Raw genomic sequence first — 13,009 nt, forward strand, 5'->3', positions numbered from 1 at the left:
TAATTTATGAATACAGTGTGGAATATTAAATCAAGCTAGTTAATATACCTATATTCTCAAATATGTAACATTTTTGATGATAAGAACATTTAAAATTTATTCTCAGCAATTTTGAAATGGATGGTACTCTATTATTAACTACATGCACCATGCTGTGCAATAGAACTCAAAAAAAAAAAAGAGAGAAAATATATTCCTCTTGTCTAACTGAAGTTTTATACCCTTGACTATCATCTCCCCATCCCCCTCAACCCCCAGCCTCTGTAACCACCATTTTATTCTCTGCTTCTATGAATTCAATTCTTTTACATTCCACATAAAAGGAAGAATATGTGGTATTTGTCTTTCTGTGCCTGACATTTCATTTACCATAATGTTCTTTGATTACATTCATGTTGTCTCAAATTACAGAATTTCCTTCTTTTTAAAGGTGGAATAGACAAAGCCCAGATGCGGAGAAAATGGCTGCAGGGGTCGAAGTGGCAGCCAAGGTGGCGGCGACAGAGATCGAAATGGAGGAGGAGAGTGGCGTGCCCGGAGTGCCTACTGGCAACAGGGCTCCAGGCCCTAAGGGTGAAGGAGAACGACCTAGTCAGCATGAGAAGAGGAAGGAGAAAAACATAAAAAGAGGAGGCAGTCGCTTTGAGCCATATGCCAATCCAACTAAAAGATACAGAGCCTTCATTACAAACATACCCTTTGATGTGAAATGGCAGTCACTTAAAGACCTGGTTAAAGAAAAAGTTGGTGAGGTAACATACGTGGAACTCTTAATGGACACTGAAGGAAAGTCAAGGGGATGTGCCGTTGTTGAATTCAAGATGGAAGAGAGCATGTAAAAGGCCACAGAAGTCCTAAACAAGCATAGTCTGAGTGGAAGACCACTGAAAGTCAAAGAAGATCCTGATGGTGAACATGCCAGGAGAGCAATGCAAAAGGTGATGGCTATGACTGGTGAGATGGGTATGGGACCAGGTGGCCCAGGAATGATTAATATCCCACCCACTATCCTAAATAACCCTAACATCCCAAATGAGATTATCCATGCATTACAGGCTGGAAGACTTGGAAGCACGGTATTTGTAGCAAATCTGGATTATGAAGTTGGCTGGAAGAAACTGAAGGAAGTATTTAGTATGGCTGGTGTGGTGGTCCGGGCAGACATTCTTGAGGATAAAGATGGAAAAAGTCGTGGAATAGGCACTGTTACTTTTGAACAGCCCATTGAAGCTGTGCAAGCTATATCTATGTTCATTGGCCAACTGCTATTTGATAGACCAATGCACGTCAAAATGGATGAGAGGGCCTTACCAGAGGGAGATTTTTTCCCTCCTGAGGATCCACAACAACTTCCCCACGGCCTTGCTGGCATTGGCATGGGGTTAGGGCCAGGAGGGAAGCCTATTGATGCCAATCACCTGAATAAAGGCATTAGAATGGGAAACCTAGGGACCGCAGGAATGGGAATGGAAGGCATAGGATTTGGAATAAATAAAATGGGAGGCATGGAAGGACTGTTTGGTGGTGGTATGGAAAACATGGGTCGATTTGGATCTGGGATGAACATGGGCAGAATAAATGAAATCCTAAGTAATGCACTGAAGAGAGGAGAGATCATTGCAAAGCAGGGAGGAGGTGGAGGTGGAGGCAGAGTTCCTGGAATTGAGAGGATGGGCCCTGGCATTGACCACATTGGCAGTGCTGGCATGGAGTGCATGGGCGCAGGCCTGGGCCATGGCATGGATCACGTGGGCTCCGAAATCGAGGGTATGGGACTGGTCATGGACCGCATGGGCTCTGTGGAGCGCATGGGCTCTGGCATTGAGGGGATGGGCCCACTGGGCCTCGACATGGTCTCCATCGTCGACTGCATGGGCCAAACCATTGAGCGCATGGGCTCTGGTGTGGAGCACATGGGCCCTGCCATCGAGTGCCTGGGCCTGAGCATGGAGCGCATGGTGCCTGCAGGCATGGGGGATGGCCTGGAGCACATGGGCCCACATGGGGCCTGTGATGGATCGCATGGCCACTGGTCTGGAGCACATGGGCCTGGAGTGCATGGGCGCCAACAGTCTGGAGCACATGGGCCTGGAGCGTATGGGTGCCAACAGCCTTGAGCGCATGGGCCCTGCCATGGGCCAAGCCTTGGGCACTGGCATTGAGCGCATGGGCCTGGCCATGGGTGGCGGTGGCGGTGCCAGCTTTGACCTCGCCATCGAGATGGAGCGTGGCAACTTTGGAGGAAGCTTCGCAGGTTCCTTTGGCAGAGCTGGAGGTCATGCTCCTGGGGTAGCTAGGAAGGCCTGCCAGATATTTGTAAGAAATCTCCCATTTGATTTCACATGGAAGATGCTAAATGACAAATTCAACAAATGTGGCCACGTGCTGTACGCTGACATCAAGATGGAGAATGCGAAGTCCAAGGGGTGTGGAGTGGTGAAGTTCGAGTCTCCAGAGGTGGCCTAGCGAGCCTGCCAGATGATGAACGGCATGAAGCTGAGTGGCTGGGAGATTGACGTGCGAATCGATAGAAACGCTTAAGCAGTTGCCTTTTTTAAACATCGATACCAGACCTCTGAATTTGTATTTTTTCTTGTTAAACATTTTAATTTGTTGGCTGGATGTATAAAGATGTTTAAAAAATTCAGTTGCTTTTTGGGGTAATTTGAACTACTTTTTTAATGACTGGGGTTTTATTTGACTGTTTGCATTGAGATTGCAATGTGCGCAATTTTTTTTGTAGTTGTGGCATCTTGTTGACATCAAATATGACTTTGATAATAAATACCAGTTCCTGAAAAAAAAAAATAAAGGTGGAATGGTATTCCATTCTGTATAATTTTTATTCATTCAGCTATTGATAGGTTGATTCCACGACTTGGCCATTATGTATAGCACTGCAGTGAACGTGGAGATGCAGACATCTCTTTGACAAACTGATTTCCAGGGTTTTTTTTTTTTTTTTTTTTTTTTTTGGTAAATAGCCAGAAGTGGAATTGCTAGAGTGTGTGGTAATTCTACTTTTGGTTTTTTTGAGGACCCTGCATACTGTTTTCTACAATGGCTATACTAATTTACATTCCCACCAACAGTGTACAAGGGCCCCCCTTTTCTCCACATCTTCACCAATACTTATCTTTCATATTTTTGATAAAAGTCATTCTGACATGTCTGAGATGATATCTCATTCTGGTTTTAGTTTCCATTTTCCTAATGATTAGTGATGCTGAACATTTTTTATATATCTGTTGGCCATTTGTATGTGTCCTGTTGAGAGATGTCTATTCAGGTCCCTTGCTCATTTGTTAATTGGCTTTTTTGTTTTCTTGCTATTGAGTGGTTTGAGCATCTTCTATATTTTAGATATTAACCCCTTATCAGATGTATGGGTTGCAAATATTTTTTCCTGATGCATAAGTTGTCTCTGCACACAATTAATTGTTTCCTTTGCTATTTAGAAGCTTTTCAGTTTGGTGATTAACACCAAAAACCTTGGGCATTTGTTGCCCAACCTTTGGGGGTCAAATTCAAAAAATTCATTGCACAGGCTAATGTTGTACAGTTTTTCCCCTATATTTTTTGTAGTAGTTATAGAATTTCCAGTCTTAATCAATTTTGAGTTGATTTTTGTGTATGGTGTGAAATAAGGGTCCAATTTCATTTTTCTGCTTCTGGAAAATCATTTTTCCCAACACCATTTATTTCAGAGACAGTCCTTTTCCCATTGTGTACTCTTGGGACCTTGTTGAAAATCAGTTGAACATACATGTATGTATTCATTCCTGAATTCTCTATTCTGTTCCATTGGTCAATATGTCTATTTCTTTTTTTGCCAAGACAATGTTGTTTTAATTACTATAGCCTTTAGTATAGTTTGAAATCAGGTAGCATGATACTTCCAGTTTTTTTTGTTTTTTTGTTCACTATTACTTTGGCTATTTGGAGTTTTTGTAGTTCCATATGAATTTTAGAATTTTTAAAATATTTCTATGAAAAATGACATTGGGATTTTGATAGAGATTGCATTAAATCTATAGATTGCTTTGGGTAATATAGATATCTTAACAATATTAATCTTTCCAATCCATGAACACAGTGTATCTTTCTTTCCATTTATTTGCATTTTCTTTAATTTCTTTCATCAATGTATTATACTTTTCAGTATATAGGTCTTTTACCTCCTTGGTTAAGTTTATTCCTAAGTATTTCTTTCTTTTCTTTTTTTGTGGTAATTGTGAATGAAATTGTTCTCTTGTTTCCTTTTTTGGGGTAGTTCATTGATAATGAACAAAAATGTTACTGATTTTTGCATGTTGAATTTGTACTTTGCAATTTTACTGCATTTATATATTAGTCCTAACAGTTTTTTGGTGGGGTCTATAGCATTTTATTTATATAAGATCATGTCATCAGCAAATGGTTACAATTTCACTTCTTCATTTTTATTTGGATGTCATTTATTTCTTTCTCTTGCCTAATTGTTCTGGCAAGGACTCCCAGTACTATGTTGAAGTGATGAGAGTGGAAGTCCTTGCCTTACTTCAGATCTTAGAGAAAAGCCTTTCAATTTTTCACTATTGAGTATAATGTTAGCTGCGGGCCTCTCATAAATGATTTTTATAGTATTGAGATACGTTTATTTTATACCTAATTTGGTGAGAGTTTTTATCATGAAAGGATGTTGAATTTTGTCAAATGCTTTTTCTGCATCTGATGAGAGGATCATATATTATTTTTTGTCTTTTATTCTGTTAATATGATGAATCACATTCATTGATTTCTGTATGTTGAACCACTCTTACATCCCCAGGATAACTCCTACTGGATATGATTCTTTTAATGCTGTTGAGTTTGGTTTGCTAGTATTTTGTTGAGGATTTTTATATCTAAGTTCATCAATGATACTGGCCTGTAATTTTTTTTTTTTGGTAGTATCCCTGTCTGGTTTTGATATCAGGGTAATTCTAGTCTTGTAAAAAAGAGTTTGAAAGTTTTATCTCCTCTTCAATTTTGTGGAATAATTTGAGAAGGATTGGCATTAATTCTTTTTAAATGTTTGGTAGAATTCAGCTGTGAAGCCGTCAGGTCCTGGGCTTTTCTTTGATGGGAGACTTTGTCACTGATTCAATCTCCTTACTCATTATTGGTCTGTCCAGATTTTCTATTTCTTCATGATTCAGTCTTGGCAAGTTGTAATTGTCTGGGAATTCATCCATTTTTTTCTAGGTTGTCCACTTTGTTGGTGTATAATCATTCATAGTATTCTCTTTTGATCTTTGCATTTCTGTGATATCAATTGTAATGTCTTCTCTTTCATTTCTGATTTTATTTATTTGATTCTTCTCTTATTTGTTAGTGTAGCTAAAGGTTTGTTTATTTTGTTTATTTTTTACAAAAAACTTAGTTTCATTGATTTTTTGCTTTGTTTTTCTAGTCTCTAATTCATTTGTTTCTGCTCTGATCTTTATCATTTCCTTACTTCTACTTATTTTGGGCTTAGTTTATTCTTATTTTTCTAGTTCCTTGAGGTTTACCTTGAAGTTTATTTCAGACCTTTCTTCTTCTTTGATATAGGAACTTATTGCTATAAACTTCCTTATTATAATTACTTTTGCTATATGGCATAAATTTTGGTATGTTTTGTTTCCATTTTGTCTCAAGATATTTTTTAATTTCTATTTTAATTTCTACATTAATCCATTGGTTGTTCAGGAGCATGTTGTTTGATTTCCATGTATTTGTGAATTTTCTGAAATTCTTCCTGTTAATTTCTAGATTTATACCCTTTTGGTCAGAAATAATGCTTGATATAATTTCAATCTTCTTAAATTTGCTGAGACTTGTTCTGTGCCCTGACATGTGATCTATCTTGGAGAATGTTCTGTGTATGCTCAGGAGGAATCACTCTACTAATGTTGGAGGGAATGTTTTGTCTGTCTGTTAGATCCATTTGGTCTACCATGTTGTTCAAGTCCAAGTTTCCCTATTAATTTTCTGTCTGGATGATCTGTCCATGTTGAATATAGGGTATTACCATCTTCTACTATTATTGCATTCATTAATTTCATACATAAAGTGTATGCCAATACTAACACATGAGTTTCAATTACTCGTTGATTAAATAGTTATAATACACAAAAGCCTCTGGCAATAAGAGATTTAGCAAATAATTATCTTATCCATAATTCGTAAATAAACATAACTTTTATAAATATTGGTTCTTGCAACTGAAATAAATTATTATTTTAAATTTTTTAATTTCAGAGTATTATGGGAGTACAAACATTTTAGTTTTATAAATTGCTTTTGTACTGTTTGAATCAAAGCATGCCCATCCCCCAGATGGTGTGCATTGTACCTGTTAGGTGTGAATTTACCCATCCCCTCCTTCTCCCTCCTACCTGCTTCATTTCCCAGATCCTTTAATACTTTTTATAGGTGCTACAATGTTAGGTGGATATATAATTACAATTGTTATATCTTATTTATGAATTGACACCTTTATCATTATATAATGTCCTTCTTTGTCTCTTTTTAAAGTTTTTGACTTAAAATCTATTTTGTCTGATATAAGTATAGCTAGTCCTATCTTGTTTATTTATTTTTGGTTTCCATTTGCGTTGAATATTTTTTTCCATCTCTTCACTTTAAGTCTATGTGTATCTTTAAACTGAAGGTGAGTCTCTTGTAGGCACTATATTGTTGGTTCTTGTTTTATATTTTTAGTCCATTTAGTCACTGTGTCTATTTTTATTGGGGAATTTTATCCATTTATATTCAAAGTAATTATTGATAGGTAAGAACTTACCACTGACTTTTTTGGTTGTTTTCTGGTTGTTTTGTGGATATTTTATTTCCCTCTTGTTGCCTATTTTTTTGTGGTTTGATGGTTTTCTAGAGTAGTATGCTTTGGATCCTTTTCATTTTTGTTTTGTGCTTCTACTAAAGATTTTTGCTTTGTGGCTTACCTAGCATGAGGCTTACCTAGCACATCACATACTTATCCTATTTCAAGCTGATAGCAACTTAACTTTGTATACAACAATTCTACACTTTTACTTTCCCCTTACTCCACTTTTTATGCTTTTGATGCCAAATTTTACATCATTTTTTAATGTGTATGCCTTGAAATATTATTTTAGCTATAGTTGTTACTAATAGCTTTATCTTTTAACCCTTGTACTGGGGAAAGATTGCATTACACACCATCATTACATCCTGTAATATTCTGGCTTTGTTTTATTTATACCATTGACTTTGGTGCTTTATTATGTCTCATGCTATTAATTATTAGTTTTTTGTTTAAATTTAAAGAACTCCTTTTAGCAATTTCTATACTGCAGGTATAGTGATGATAATCTCTTGTAGCTTTTGTTTGTCTGGGAAAGTTTCTTTTTTTCTAATTTTTTCCCCTCATTTCTGAAGAACAGTTTTGATGGATAAAATATTCTTCATCAGTAGGGTTTTTTCCCTTCTGTGCTTTGAGTTTATTATTCTACTCTCTTCTAGCCTGCAAGATTTCTGCTGAGAAATTCACTGATAGTCATATTAACACACCTTGGTATTTGATGCATTTCTTATATCTTGCTGCTTTCAGAATTTTGTCTTTGTCTTTCATTTTTGACAATATGATTATTATGTGCTTCAGTGTACTCCTCATTTAGTTAAATTTGATTGAATACTTCTGTGCTTCCTGTACCTGGGTGTTGACATCTGTTCCCCCATTAGGAAATTTTTCAGCCACAATTTCTTTAATTATGCTTTCTGACCTATTTCTGCTTTCTGCTGCTTTTGGAAATCTTATTATGTCCTATTATTTGGTTTCTTGATAATCTTCCATAATTCCTGATTTTCTTCATTATTTCCATTCTTATGTCTTTTTGCTCCACTTATGGGATAATTTCAAATGTTCTGTCTTCCATCTGAGTGATTCTTTCTTCTGCTTGATTGAATCTGCAGTTGAAGCTTTCTATTGAATTTTTCAATTTATTTGTTGTATTCTCCAACTCTAGGATTTCCATCTGATTCTTTTTTATTGTTTCTATTTCTTTGTCAAACTTCTCTCTTTGTTAGTGTATATTTTCCAAATTTCATGAAACTGTCTATGTGCATATTCTTGTAGTTTACCAAACTTCTTCATGAGTATTAATCTGAGTTCTTTGTCAGTCATTTTATAAATCTCCTTTTCTTTCAGGTCCACTGTTAGAACTTTATTAGTTTCTTTTGGAGGTGCCATGATTCTCTGATTGTTTGTAATTTTTGTGTTCTTGCATTCTTACCTGTATATTTGAGAAAACATCCTCTTCCTCTGGCCTTTACAGGTGTTCTTTGGCAGAGACCTTCACCATTTAGTCTAGCTGGTGATTCTGCAAGGGCCTGCTGATAACAACCCTAGGCAGGCAGAGCTTGTGTTGAGTTCTTTACTAGACTGGGCAACTGACTTTGCTCTGATTTTTTTGGGGTTTCTGGCTGTGCTGCCCAATGCTCTGAGACTAACATCTGGGCTCTGTTACCAAGCAGAGCTGGTGGCTGGATATTGTGATGGTTTCTGGTTAGGAGCTGCAGGCTGATCTCTGAGGGTAGGCACAGTCACTACTCATGATAGGGGAGACCAGAGGTTATGCCCTTAGAAATGCACAATTGAGATTTGAAATTCATAGTGTAGGAATCTCCTTCCCTGTGCAGGGTGGTTGGGTGGGCTTTTTGGTTGAGATGAAGAGCTGCTTGATTTTCTGGATCAAGCCTGTCTAGCCCCTTTGCTTCTCTGAAATGGGACCTGGGGAAGATCTGATGAAAGCACTCAGGCTATTTGGAGAATCTGGCTAATGGGCCTGAAAGACCCATGGACTGTGTTTTCTATAGTGTGGTACTATTAGTTAATTTCTATGGTGTGGCACCTCCATTGGCTGGAATGTAGAGCAACCATCAAGATCTGTGTGCTGTTTTCTGTGAGCCTCAACCCCATTCTTTGTTCCTAACTGACTCTACATGACCAAACTTCGCCAGTGCTCCCAATGTTTTCTGTGGGATGAGTCAGGACTGAGCCTCCTGCAGAAGGTCCCAGAATGATAAAAGAGCTGAATGTTCACCTCCAATTCAGTTTTCCCTTTATAGAAACTGGGGGTCCAGGGGAATTCTCTGTTTGTGGCACTATGCCAACTTGTGGAAGGGGCAGTATGATCAAAGAGAACCATTCCTCTTACTGTGGGATTGTGGCTTTTGTCAGTTCTGTAGTCCAGGGGGGGTGTTTCAACCTCACTCCCAAGCCCTAGGATATTCAGAATGATATTCTTTTCTGTGAATAGTTGCTAGTTGGATTTGTGAGGAATGTGGGTGAAGCCAGAGAATTCCTATTGTATCATGTTGCTGACATCAGTCCTTTACTTCTTAAAACTATTTTTTGTATGTGAAGTTTAGAAAAGATAAATTTTCCATATAATTATTGGGATCTTGTTATATTAATTATAATAAATATTCCCATTCAGTTCAGTTCCATTTAATTCAATTTAATTTCTCTTTCATACTGACAATATACTGAATACTATGCTAGACTCTAGGGATTAAGAGTTATTTAAGATAAAACTCCTGTATCTGAAAGGAAGTTCAGTAAATAAGCATATGGCTGTAAATCACTGCAATTAGTACTGGATATATGGGAACATAGTAACAAGAACAGGACAACTAACAACTTACGGGTTTATAGAATGCGACTTAGGGAAGAGTACAGAAGATATGATACTTGTATTGAGTAATATGGATTAATAAAAAATCATCAAGAGAAAAAGGAGGTGGAAAACAGGGGGAGAAATATGTAGATAAATATGTGACATTTAGAGAAGTTATAAGTATTAAAGATAGCTTAAATAATGATGGTATATAGAAGACAGCCAGAAGAAGAATTTTAAAAGGTATAGAGAGCCCATATCATTTATTCCATGAAGAAAAATTTACCCTAACATAAATACAGTAGGAAGTTTAAGTAGGAGAGCATGTTAAGGTTTTCAAGAGAAACTGAATCAATAGGACATAGATATAGAAGAGAAGATTTATTATGGGAATTGCCTCAGGAGATTATAGAAGCAGAGCATTACCATGATAAGCTGTCTGCAAGCTTGAGAACCAGGAAAGCTGGTGATGTAATTCAATTTGAATCCAATAGCCCAATAACCAGCTGAGCCAATGGTGTAACTCCCAGTCTGAGGCCATAGGCTTTAGGACAGGGAGTGGGGTGGGAATGCTGGTGTAAGGCCCCACATATGAAAACCCAGGAGCTATAGTGTCTGAAGGCAGGAGAATATGGATGCTTCAGTTCAAGAAGAGAGAGATAAAATTTTCTATTCCCTCTGCCTTTTTGTTTTATTCCAGCCTCAAGAATTGGATGATGCCTGTTCACATTGGTGAGGGAATATCTTCTTTACTGGGTCTGTTGATTCAAATGCTGATCTTTTCTGGAAACATTCTCCCTTACACATCAAAAAGTTATGTTTTCCCAGCCATCTGGACATCCTTTACTCCACTCAAGTCAACACATAAAATTAACCATCACAGAGAGTAACCATTGAGATTTGTAATTTAGATACATGATACTGATGCCATTGAGAACTTGGGAGCTAGGACAGTGGAAGAATTGAAGGTGGAGGGTGGATATTCAGAGTGGTATCACTGGCTTCACTTAAAATCTATAGAGGAAACTGATGTTGATATAAAAGTGCTCGAAAAATAAATGCCTGAATTCATATAATAGCAGTAGAAATGGAGAAGGATAAAAGGATTTGAATCACGTTAAAGAGGCAAATTAAGAGAGTTGGTGACTGATGCAATGTAGATAATGAGACACAAGTTTCTTGGGTGATTCTTAGGTTTCGTGTTCAATAAAACCCAATATTCATTCTGTTGAAGAATTCAGAAGGTTTAGCATGGGTCTATAGAGATTAAAGAACATGAAACTGTAAGAAACTCATGGGCACCATGATTTGCTCATGTCAGTTCCTTAAAACATCCAGGCAGAAAGACTAAAGCCATCAACTAAAAAATATTGGGGAGTTGTGGTACAAGTAAATTACAATGGAGTACATCATACCCAGTTATCTCTGAATTTTTAAAAGCCACATGAAGAATCATGAGGTTGTTTAACATAGTTGACTACTACTTAAGATGCTTGTAGTTTCTAATATGCTTATAAAATAAATTTTATGGCAATAAATTTAACTTGGACATTTATTAGTTTTTTTTTATTTCAGCATATTATGGGGGTACAAATGTTTAGGTTACATATACTGCCCTTGCCCCCCACTCGCCTGAGTCAGAGCTTCAAGTGTGTCCATTCCCCAGATGGTGTGTATCACACTCATTATGTATGTATATACCCATCTCCTCCTCCCCTTTCCCATCTGCCCAACACCCAATAAATGTTATTCCTATATGCACACTTAGTTGTTCATCAGTGAAACCAATTGGATGGTGAGTACATGTGGTGCTTATTTTTCCATTCTTGGGATACTTCACTCAGTAGAGTGTGTTCCAGCTGTATCCAGGAAAATACAAGAGGCGCTATGTCACCATTGTTTCTTATAGCTGAATAGTACTCCATGGTATACATATACCACATGTTATTAGTCAACTCATGGTGGATAACAGACTTAAACCTAAGGTATGAAACTGTAAGAATTCCAGAGGAAAATGTTGGAAATACTCTTCTAGACATTGGCCTAGGCAAAGAATTTATGAAGAAGACTCCAAAGGCAATCACAGCAACAACAAAAATAAATAAATGGGACCTGATCATATTAAAAAGCTTCTGCACAGCCAAAGAAACCATAATGAGAGTAAACAGACAATGGATAATTTAGGAGTGTGTCATTTAATTTCTATATTTTTTAATTTCCCAAATATCTCTTTTATTGATTTCTAGTTTAACTCTATTATGGTTGGAGAACACACTTTATATGATGTTGCTTTGAAATTTTTATTTTATTTTATTTCATTTTTGAAATTTTTAATGCACACAATAATTGTACATGTTTATAAGGTACATATGATATCTTGATACATGTATGCTACATGTAACGATGAAATCAGGGTCATTGGCATACCTGAAACCTCAAACATTTATTATTTCTTTGTTTTGAAATCATTCCAAATCCTCTCTTATAGTATTTTGAAATATACAATAAATTATGATTAACTATAGTCATCTTACTGTGTTATAGAATCTTTTGAAATTATTGAATCATGTTTTATGGCCTTCATACGCCCTAACCTGGAGAAAATTTCATTTGCACTTTATGTCATGGATCTTCTAATCTTTTCTGTATATGTATAAATTATTATGCTATTCAGAAGATATTGACATCTATGCTGATATAGAATTATTTCAGTGGGAGAAGAATTGAAGGCAGATACCATTATTTTCACTTCATTAGTGAGGTGTCATAATTTTGAGTAGCTTGGTTAAAGAGCAGGATTAAAATCTCTAATAAGAGCTCATATAATAATGGGGCACATTATTTGAGGACCTGCTGAATGTTGTTTTACTTAAAGTTGCAGTTTCTGAGACCCTATGAATGACATTAAATGAGGATTTGCTGTAGTTTTTCTCTTTTGAGAGCATTTGGTAATGCTTCTTGTCTCAACATTATTCCATAAAATAGTCATCTGGGTTGCCAAGAACAGTGCTTGGACATATCAGGTGTTTAGTAAACAGTTATTGAATAATTTACAATGGAATTATTTTACTCATAATATTTTTTCTTTCAGTGATAAAAAGTTTGTGTCTGCCTTGCATTTATCACATGTATTCTTTATACATAATATTCTAGGGGAAAAACAGAATCAAAATCAAAACCAGAAATGAAAAAAAAAATATACTCCTTATGGCTATTTCCTATTGGTCAGTGATAGCCTTGACCCGGCATTCTTTGGACTCCTTTAGACCTAATTTCCCTGGCTCTTACTTGTCTGAGGACCACTGGTATAATCGATTATGGGAGTAGAGAACACAAAATGAAAT

General features: G+C 36.6%; 1 protein-coding gene across 1 annotated transcript; it reads left to right on the forward strand.

Moving 5' to 3' along the window:
- The first annotated feature begins 455 nt into the window (after positions 1–455).
- On the forward strand, positions 456–2,801 carry LOC123649622 (heterogeneous nuclear ribonucleoprotein M-like). The gene is given in 3 exon segments (XM_045567773.1): positions 456–938; positions 1,056–1,988; positions 1,990–2,801. Coding segments are annotated over 3 exon segments (1,962 nt in total). The 5' UTR covers positions 456–461; the 3' UTR covers positions 2,542–2,801.
- The last annotated feature ends 10,208 nt before the right edge of the window (positions 2,802–13,009 follow it).

Source organism: Lemur catta, chromosome 14 (assembly GCF_020740605.2).
Source record: "Lemur catta isolate mLemCat1 chromosome 14, mLemCat1.pri, whole genome shotgun sequence".
NCBI classification, from domain to species: Eukaryota; Metazoa; Chordata; class Mammalia; order Primates; family Lemuridae; genus Lemur; species Lemur catta.